General features: G+C 50.6%; 1 protein-coding gene across 12 annotated transcripts in view; it reads left to right on the plus strand.

Annotated features, from left to right (window-relative positions):
• Positions 1 to 2,722: 2,722 nt before the first annotated feature.
• The window catches only part of MSI2 (musashi RNA binding protein 2), a 219,493-nt gene continuing 212,072 nt past the window's right edge, over positions 2,723 to 10,143 (plus strand). For 6 of the 12 annotated variants that reach the window (XR_003571234.1, XR_003571235.1, XM_027883872.1 and 3 more), the window contains exons 1-5: positions 2,907 to 3,036; positions 3,197 to 3,237; positions 3,365 to 3,446; positions 3,825 to 3,909; positions 8,028 to 8,069. Coding sequence is in view for 8 of the 12 variants with exons in the window: in XM_027883872.1 (XP_027739673.1) it covers positions 2,975 to 3,036; positions 3,197 to 3,237; positions 3,365 to 3,446; positions 3,825 to 3,909; positions 8,028 to 8,069 (312 nt within the window). In the remaining 4 variants the exon portion in view is untranslated. Of the gene's footprint in view, positions 3,037 to 3,196; positions 3,238 to 3,364; positions 3,447 to 3,824; positions 3,910 to 8,027; positions 8,070 to 10,143 lie in introns of all 12 variants that reach the window. The other 6 variants (XR_003571231.1, XR_003571233.1, XM_027883870.1 and 3 more) reach the window with 3 other exon arrangements.

Raw genomic sequence — 10,143 nt, forward strand, 5'->3', positions numbered from 1 at the left:
ATGCGTGAAAATGAATTATTCAGTAAAGATTTAGATCCTTTTTTATTACGACACTGAATTTATAGAGCATACAAAACATAAATGCAGATTTCTCCAGCACCAGAGAGATGAACTTGTTCTCCAGGCAGTGCGAGGGGGATGCAGCCCCTTGGCATCGCTGCACGGCAGAGAGGGGATGTCCCAACAGCCAGAGCACTGGGCTGCAGCCTGGGCAATTAGGACCTGCCCCGAGCTGGGCTGCCAGCCTGCTTGCCTGCCATAGCATCCCCAAACCCCCTAGCTGGTTTAGGAGCCCGAGATCTCTTTGTTTCAGAAATCGGGCTCTCAGCAGCCATGGATCTTCATGGGGGTTTGGGGTCTCACGTCACCTTGACCTTAAAAATGCTGATCTTAACAAACTCTGCATCTCAGTCTCTGATCTGAAACAAGAGTTGCCAGAATTGAAAGGCAATGGGTGAGGCTGAAACCTGCTAATGAGAGGCGGTGCTCCGTGAGTACATGGACAGACGTGGTCTGTCTACAGAGCCACTGTGGAGAATTTGGGCAGGTTGGTACCAATAGCAGTAACTTTCCTTGTTACTGGAATAAATGCTCCAACTTTTAATTGTGCAGCTTGGGAGAACATTACCCCTGACCGGCAGTTACAGATGTCAGCTTCGCAGTTCATTAGCTGCTTCCCGAAGTCCACGGGGAGTTTGGATTTTTAGCACGAACATTAGAGGTCGGAGAGAAGGAGAGCAGAGGGCAAGCCTGCAAACTCTCCTTGGGGTGGAGAAAAGTCTGGGATCAGGGCTGGAACAGCACCTTTGGGGATGGGTGCTGCCACGTGCCAGCCACGGAGCAGGACAGCGGGTCCTGGTTTGTCACCCATGGGCACGGGCACTGAAGGAGCCCCTGGAGCATCCCTGGTGCCATGGGTACGGCTCCCTGACAGCAGCAGGTGCAGAGAAACAGCAAAACTGTCTGAATAGACCGAAACTGGGCACCTGTCTGAACCCAGCCTTGGCTCTGGGAGAGGCCAGAAAGAGAACGCACTGATAAAGTCTTCCCAAAGCCATTTGACCTGTAGTGTTCCCTGATGGAAGGGATAAAAGTGGAGATTTCCTTTTAATGTATAGAAATCCAAATTTCTCTTTGAGCCGTAAGCAGCTGTACTGAAGTTCCCTCTGTCCATCAGCAAGATCTGTCTTGTGCCTGTTCATCCTGGAACCCCTTTAAAATTCTGCACTGCAGCCAGAGAGATTAAAGGGCAGGAACTGCACTCCTGACTAGTAATTTCCCAGTGATTATTATGAGAAATAGCTAAAATCTAAAGGAAGCTCAGAGAGGGGAGAAGAAGACTGTTCTTTAATTCCCCCCCCCTCCATTTCTTTTGCAGGTTGGTGCTGCTCACCCTGCTGGGGCAGGGCCAGGTCAGCCCCTCTCCTGTCTGGAGCAGTTGGGGTGTTCCCTGCCCGCTTGGAGGAGCAGAGCCTGCCCTGCTGCTGAACCAGAGTTCAGCACTTCATGGCAAAGCAAACCCAGTAAAGGGGATTACGTGCCGTTTTACAGGGGTCGGCACAGAGCATGGAGGGGAACGTTTCTCCATTGGGCCTGACCTCCCAGCCCTGCATACATCTGCTGATTCCCACCCCGTTCGTTAGTCCCTGCTGGAAGGTACATCCACATGCTGCCCCCACCCCCAATAAAAATATAATCCCTGAGCTGGAAATAGCTGGCCACCCCAAAATAGCTCTTGCAGGCACGGCCGCTGAGCCAGGGCTTCGGTTGGGAGGCACTCGGTCCCGGGTGAGCGGAGATACTCAAAATCCATGGATGTTTCTGAAAATGTAGGGCAACATGGCTCAGTCCCTTTGGGCGGGCAGCCCTCGCTCCTATGTTGTGCTCCTTAATTTATGGGAAGCTGATTGCTTTTAGATAATTACACTAGTACCTGGCAGCCCCATCACCGCTCTTGCCCGACACTGCAGGTGCTGAGTGTGAAATGCAGGAGCTGAGGGCAGAGCTGGCACCTGGCTGAGTGGTGCCTGCCAGGGCCCAAGGTGTGCTGATGCCAGGGCCTTGGGAAGGGGGGCACCAGGACGTGGGACATCAGGATATGGGGGCACCAGGATGCGGGGACATAAGGAAACAGGGGCACAGGGATGCTGGAGCCCTGGAATGTAGGGGCTCTGGAAAGTGGAGGAGCCAGCCCTCGGTACAGCCCGAGGGTCGCGGGGTCACGGAGCATCCCCAGGGGAGCCGGGCGGGCTGTGAGGGAGCGAAGTGTGAGTGAGTGGAGTGTGAGGGAGCGGAGCATCCCCAGGGGAGCCGGGAAGGCTGTGAGGGAGCGGGGTGTGGGGGAGAGGGTTGTGAGGGAGCGGGGTGTGAGGGAGCGGGGCAGCCCCAGGGGAGCCGGGCGGGCTGTGAGGGAGCGGGGTGTGAGGGAGCGGGGTGTGAGGGAGCGGGGCAGCCCCAGGGGAGCCGGGCAGGCTGTGAGGGAGCGGGGTGTGAGGGAGCGGGGTGTGAGGGAGCGGGGTGTGAGGGAGCGGGGCAGCCCCAGGGGAGCCGGGCGGGCTCTGAGGGACTCCCGGACACGCGCGGGGCGCGGGCACACGGCGCGCGGAGAGGGCGCGGTGACGTCACGGTGACATCACACAGGGCCACGCGCCGGCAGCGGCCCCGCCCCCGGGAGGGAGGAGGGAGGGGAGGGAGGGGCGGGATGGAGGGAGGGGAGGGGAGGATGGCGGCGGGGGGGGAGGGAGCGCCGGCGCGGCGCTGAGCTAAGCCGATCCCACGTGTGACGGATCTGGCTGCTGCCCCAGCGCCTCTCCAGTGAGATCCTCCGGTAGCGGAGGGAGGAGGAGGAGGAGGAGGGGGGGGGAAGGGAAAAAAGGGGCACAGCAAGCGGAGCGAACCGAGCCGGAGCCGGGCCGGGGGGGGCGGGTTGGGCGGGCGGGGGGGGTTCTCTCAGGGGCTCTCGCTCGGCGCGGCCATGGAGGCGGACGGGAGCCAGGCTACCTCGGGGAGCCCCGGAGAGGCGCAGCACGACCCCGGGTAAGTCGGCGGGGCGGCGGGGGCGCGGAGCGGGGCGCGGGGGGCGGCGAGGCGGGCCCGCCCCGCTCCGCTCCGCGCCCCTCCGCCCCGCCGGGAGCTGCCCCGTCAAAATGGCCGATCCCGCACCGGCGCTCAACTCCGCTCTGCTCTCTCCCTCCAGCAAGATGTTCATCGGCGGCCTCAGCTGGCAAACCTCACCAGGTAACCCCCCCCGCCGCCCCCTCCCCACGCGCGTCCCGCCCCGCGTGGGCCGCGTCCCGCCGCGCCGGGCCCTGCCCGCGCCCCCCCAGCCCTGACCCTCCTCTCCCTCTCTGCTCTTTCTCCGCAGACAGCCTTAGAGACTATTTTAGCAAATTCGGAGAAATTAGGGAGTGTATGGTCATGCGGGACCCCACCACCAAGCGCTCCAGGTAAAACCGCCGCCCACCCCGCTCGGGTTGACAAAACTTCTCGAGTTGCCGTCGGGGCGGGTGGACCCGCACCCCCCGAAATCCCACCCCAAAACCCCAGCCCCGCATCCCACCCCGCTCGTGGGGCGCTGCGGGAGGGCTCTCCCCGCCCGCATCCCTCCAGCCCGGAGCAGGAAACAAAGCGGCCGGTGGAGCCGGAGCGGGGCCGGGGGTCGCGGCTGCCGCCCCCCACGCCCGCCCCCTGCACCCGCAGGCTTCGGGGAAGGGGGCGGGGGGGACGGCACAGCGGTTTATTTTTATGACTTCTCCCCTTGTCTCTAATTCTCATCACCTCCCTCCCCCCCCCACCCCCATCCCCTCGCTCTTTGTCTCTCGCAGAGGCTTCGGGTTCGTTACGTTCGCGGATCCGGCGAGTGTAGACAAAGTCCTGGCTCAGCCGCACCACGAGCTGGACTCCAAGACGGTAGGTCGTGCTGGGGCTCCGGGCCGCCCTTCCCGGCACGGCGGGGACGCGACCCGGGCGCACCGAGCCCCACTCGGGCCGCTGTCAGGCTGTCATTGAACCGGGACCTTGCATGGCTGGAGGGTTTCCTTTTTATTTTTTCTAGGCTCTGCCTTTAACTTGCAAAAAGCGGCAACTTTCTTTTTTTTTTTTTTTTTTTTCTAAGCCCGAATTCCCCCATACCGACCGCTGGCTCCTCCCCTGGCCTTATATTTTATTGAGCGGTGACATTGAAAAAGCTGAGGAGTAAAATCCAACTTTTTTTTTTTCGGTGTTGGGCTGCAGAATGCTTTCTGCAGGGAACTTTGTGCTTCTTTTGATTGATTATTTATGTATTGGTGCACGCGTTTCAAGGTGGGAGTGACTTACTGTCAAACCGGGAAAGCTGCTGCTTCTCGTGTCATTTCCCAAAGTCATTTTTTTGGAGAGGTCCCCTCACCTGCGATGGCAGGGCCCTTACGAAACGCACGCGTTAATTTATGGGAAGCTCTGCGAGAGGTGGAGAGTGGCTGTGGTAGAGAAGCACAAGTCCTAATGTGTTGTTGTTTCTCCAGAGCTTTTTGCTGTGCTCAGTCTCCAGTGCATAACATAAGGAAAAAAAATGCTCGTGAGATTCAGCTGATCTTTTTTTTTTTTTTTTTTTTAAATGAGCATCACATTTGCTTTAAAAAAAAACAACAAACAAACAAAAAAAACACACCTGAGTTTTCCCCTTGGCCCAGTACGGCATTTTCAGTATTGGGTCAAACAAAAGGTATCGGGCAAGTGCAGCTCTGGCCCCTCTTTTTTCCCTCTGATCAAGGCCATGCAAAAAGATGAAGTTTTGTGCCTCCTAGTTTGTTGTAGTTTCAGCCTCGGCAGACCTGGGAGGGGAGGGGGGAAGGACACTGGTAGAGGTCATCACTGCTCTGGTGCTGCTGGCTCTGGAGTGGGTTGTGTTTTGGGAAGGGAAGGCTCGTGCTGGTGTAACTGCAGAGCTTCTGCTGGACGATCGAGCGTGTTCCTTACTGTAACTGGGTTTTGTAGTCTGTGTTCTGGGGCTTAAAGGTTTTATTTTAACCTGAGCGTGGTGTTAGGAGCAATCCTGTCTCTGTGCTGCAACATCTTGTGGGTGCCTGCGTGTGCGAGATTATAGTTAAATGAAGAACAGGAGGAGCAGGGAGCAAACAGGAGTACCTGATTTTTAAAAAATGCAATTTATATGGAAACAAAAAGCCCAAAGCTCTCTTAGAAGCAGGTGGAATCTAGTGTTTTAATTCGACCTACAGATTCTGCTGGGGCTTGTCTGAGCACGAAGCCCATGCTTTCACATGCCTTAATAATTTGATTTTAGGTTTAATCAGATATGGTAAGATAACTGATTCAACCGTGCTCCTGAGATTAAACTCACCAGACTTTTCATGTACAGCTATATTCTCTATGTGTTTTTAGAGATAAATTTAGATAAGAAGAACAAAGGCAAACGGTATCTTCAACGAGGGTTTTTAAAAAAAAAATAAATCATGAGAGGACACCCTGTCATATTTCTGACTATAATTAGGTCCTCCCCCAGCTTTTTTCCTGTATCACAGTCTAGTCCCTGCAATGTATTAATTTGCTCTTCTCTGGGGGAGAGGTGAAGAGCTTCACCAGGACCAATCTCCCTCAGTTTGGTTGTGTGATAATGATTGAATCAATCCAAATATGAAATTGCCCTTAGAATCAGAAACAAACACAGAGCCAGGCAGGTCCTTTCAGGCGTGTGTTTGTAGAGTATTGTAGTAACTGTTGTGCAGTATAACAAGGCATTTGACTCTGTTTCAACGTTCAGCACAGGAGGCAGATCGGTTGGGTATTGGCATGGAAACGTCGCTCTTGTTTACAGTTACGTTTAAAGCTTTGTTTAGGTAATGGCCATTCATATCAGAAATAGTATTATAGTCATTTCCTAGAGGACTTGTAGATACAGTAAGTAGAATTGTACCTAACTAACTAATTTTTTTGGTAGAACTTTGGTTTTTTTTGGTTTTGTTTTTTTTTATTTTTTTCTTTTTGGTTGTTGTTTAAATAGTTGACAGGGTTATGCAAAAGGTACGGATTTGCCAGGTTCATTGCTAGTGTTCATCTTCAAAGGCTGATGGTGTTTATTCAGAAGGCTTGGGGGAGGAAAATTCAGTTCTTTAAGAAAATCTGTCGCTGTGGTGCAAAGGACTCCATGCTCTTTGAACTGACCTTCAGAATGAAGGTGTTGCTTTGGAGTTTATTGGCTCTCCTAGCTTTTAACCAGAGAGACTTTGCAGTGATGTCCTTCTGGTGGGTCCTTTTTACTTGGGTGAGAAAACTTGTACTCCTGAAACAAACATAGGAATGTGCATATTTGCCTTCACCTTTGGGTGCTGCTGTGGAAAATCCGTACCTGTTGTATTTCCCCAGTAGACAAATGCCTAGCCAGTGCTGAATATATTTGTAGATAATGTTAATCTCTATGAAAAGGTTAGCTTTCTAGAAAAATAATTTTACTTTTTATGCTTTTTGAACAATAAAGTGGCATGTAATCACTCATTTCTCAGGTGTGTCTTAAAACAGATGCTACATTTGTATCTGATGGAGACAAATCAGTTTGTCAGCTGCACATCAAGTGTTTGTGGTATTTCCCATTTTGACAAATTAATTGAGTAAAACTGCTTTTTAGGAGAGGCCCATGGTTATTTAGCAGTGCCAGGAATATTTATCACCATAGGAATAACAGTACCAAATGAAAATGTCTCCCTGTTCCTCGTCAAGGTTAGCTTGAGGGGAGAAAACCCAACAAAAGCCAAACCCAAACTCTGAAAGAAAGCCTCTACTTCTGAATATGCTTAACCATGTTAGTGTCATCAGTTGGTTGTACAGACAACACTGAAAGCAGTCCCAAGTTGCACAGTTCAGGTGGGATTTAGTACTTTAAAACATCCTTTGCAGATTCTTTAGAACATGTCTGTATGCAGGTGCTGCTGAGAACCTGAGGTGAAACCAGCAGCATGGAGGCATTTTACTGCAGTTTAAACTGGGCAGTCGTTAACGTGTTTATTTACATCCAGCCATGCATCTGTGGTGGTGACTTTTTGGGTTTAGGTCATTTTGTCGTGGGAGAGAGGAGTCGCTTTTTAAGGATGACCCGTGTGGAAGTTGTGTGTAGAATTGCAGAAGGAGCGTTTTGGAATTGCAGAGTGGGTGCACTTAGTGATTGATGCGGCACAATGGGAGTCCACGCTGCATCTTAACATCTTAACGCTGCATCTTAATGGAGTGTGGGGTAGACTAAGGAATTTTTTTTTCCCCCTTCCTTTTTGTGTCTGGTGATGTAACTCCTTCATGGAAAACCTTTTCTAGGAGCGTGTTTTCTTCTGGCGTGAGTGCCTCTGTGTTTCGCGTACACGAAACCTGCACGTTTGTGTCTTCCTCTCCTCTCTTCCCCCCCATCCCATAAACGCCCCTTTTTAGTTCTCATTTGCTCTCATGTATTCTTGGAGAGTGAGCAAACCAGCTCAGTTTGGCGTATCATTGTGAAGGAGCATCTAGTCCTTCTGATACTTTGGTTTTAGTAATTGAAGTGTGAATAGTTTGACTTAGGTTTTGACTTTCCTTTTTAGTGTGGCGTTGCTCATCAGTCGACAAAACAAAGCAGAAAAAAACCCTGTGACCCCAAACCCAACTGCAGGAAGGTGCAGGTGTGGAACCTAGCAAGTTAAGATGTTGGTCAGGAATGCTGGCCCTCTTCCTGTGCAACCTCCAGAGCATGCAGATAATCCCTAACACGCAGTTTTGGTGGTAGAGGCAGCACCCAGAGACTAATCCAGAGCTCCCCCAGCATCAATGAGGATCGTTTCCCAGAAGATGATAGGGGTGTGCAGAAGAGATGTTTTCTTCCTCTCTTCCCATCTTCCTCCCCAGAAAAACCCAGTCTGTGACCCATCAGCTCCAGAGTGGTTCTGGGTGACCCGCTGTGCTGAACTACAAGCCTGAGAAATGAGGGATTAATAATTCAGTGATTTAAAACCAAAATACTCTGAAATGACAACCAAAGCTATCTTGTTGATTTCCCCTTTCTTTTTCCTCAGATTGACCCTAAAGTTGCGTTTCCCCGACGAGCACAGCCCAAGGTAAGTAGGAGGATCGATAATAGGATTTTAGGCACACAGAGAGTCATTGTTGCCAGGCAGTTCGGGTTTCAGCCAGGGAATTGGCAATGAAAGCTTTTAAAGCCGGAGTGCTCTGCGTCCGAGGGGGATCGGGGAGTGGCTGTGGCACAGGGGAGGGCTCTGTGCCCCGGTGTGTGATGGTGTCCGTGCACAGCTGGGTGGTCGGTGCGGCCCAAGGGCAGAGCCGGTCCCGGATCCGTCGGGATTCGCCGGCACAGCCCCGTGTCCGTGTGGCTGCTCTACACAATGTCTTCTGCATGGTGTTTATGGAGGGTGTTTGGATTAAGTGCAGACTTCGGGCTTGTTTTGAGCTGAGCTTTCAGTTCTGTGGTTGTAATGGATGGGAATATATCTCTGCCTTCATTGTTTGCAAATTGTCTTTTGTATAACTTGAGATGTGTGTGCAGACGAGTAAGCGTTGGGTAGCAAGTTCGTGATGAGGCCCTGAGCTCCTGGGGCCACAGGGTATTCTTTTGCGAGAGCAGAGGGACAATGAGGTCTGAGTGTCCAGCTGGTCAGGCTGCAGCAGTGGCCTGGCCGTGGTGTGACCAGTCTCCACAGAAGGACAGGGACAGGCAGAGACGCTCCTGCTCGTGTGCTGCCTCCCAAACCACTGCGTGCCACTGCTCCTGGAGTCGCTGCTCCTGGAGTCGCTGCTCCTGGAATAGAAGTGGTTGTTGCCCTTTAGGCTGTGCCTAATGAAAACAAATCAGTTTCAAATCCAAACGTGCAGCGTGTGAATTTTGAAAACCAGGGGCTGACAGAAAACTTTTGTCTTTGTCTTTTTGTTTGTTTTTGAGAGTCTGTTGGAAAAACTTAATTCAGCTGGTGTGTGGCACTTGTATACGCTCTAGTCATCTTGGGTTATTTCAGCCTTCTGATTAAAAAAAATGGAAAGGCAAGGCTGCAGATTTGTGGATTCAAGTCAACAAGGAAAAGTGATCTAAAGCTGGTGGGAATGAGTTCTTAAAAAAAAAACCAAAACAAAACAGAGAGCAAACCCCAACAGCCTACTCGCAGAATTTTAAACCAGACTAATGTAGTCAAATGTTTAGAGGTTCTTTTCTTCCTAGGACATATCTAATAACTAATTGGTAAATAATGGTGTGCCTGGCTTGTTTCTGCGCTGAGCAGAGTTTATAGTGTGTGGGGCTTGTGGCTTCTGGATTATGTTGTTGGATTGATTCTGTCCATAAGATGCGATGTAAAGTTACCAGAATTTTGATCTTGTGCAGTGACTGATGTTCCTTTCCCCCTTCCCAATACCTTTTAAAGGCTTATTTACATTTTAAACTGTCTTCAATTACCAGTTATCTGTTTCTACAGTGTTATTTGGAGAAGTTTATAAAGCTTACAACAGAGCTGTTAAGCTGTCCCATGTGATTCTTCTCTAACAATTAAAAAAACCAGGGCATGTCTTACGTGGGAGATATTAGCGAGTTAAATTTTTGGGTTAAAGAATGCAAAATCAGGTTGTTTTTACAAAGGAGATTTTGTTTTCCTCCACATAAGGTGGTTTTTTTCCCCTTGGTTTTTGGTAGCAGACATCTTTATCTTTTGAGTGTGGGGCAAATGCTGTAGGCTGGATTCCACTCCAAGCAGGATCTTGCTCTCTCTGGAAAGGTCAGCAGTGTCTGTTGCTGCTTTTTACACACTTGTCCTTTCTAAGTGTCGGGATGTCTATGGGGCATTTGAAAAAAATCTGAAGATTGAAAACAGCCCTATTTGGAATCTGGAGAAAAGCAGATGCAATAAAGAACAGATTTTACATCTATTATGACGTATCATTCTGGCCAGCATTTCATAATCTGGATATTTTGGTTTTTTTGTTTTTTAATTAGATACTGAATTAAGGTTTTGGACTTTAGCTGTTCATTTATCCCAGTTGAATAGCAAATGCTCAGCGTTAAAATGTGACTGTACTTTAGTCTAATTAACTAGCTAATGCTTGGGTCTGTGGAGATTAATGGCATTTAATGAAATGTCTCTGTCTCTCTCTATGTGCAAGGGGAGAATTCGTTTGGGTCTTTTTCTT

Source organism: Empidonax traillii, unplaced genomic scaffold (assembly GCF_003031625.1).
Source record: "Empidonax traillii isolate 1590-97213 ecotype Southwest subspecies unplaced genomic scaffold, ASM303162v1 scaffold135:size1941959, whole genome shotgun sequence".
NCBI lineage: Eukaryota > Metazoa > Chordata > Aves > Passeriformes > Tyrannidae > Empidonax > Empidonax traillii.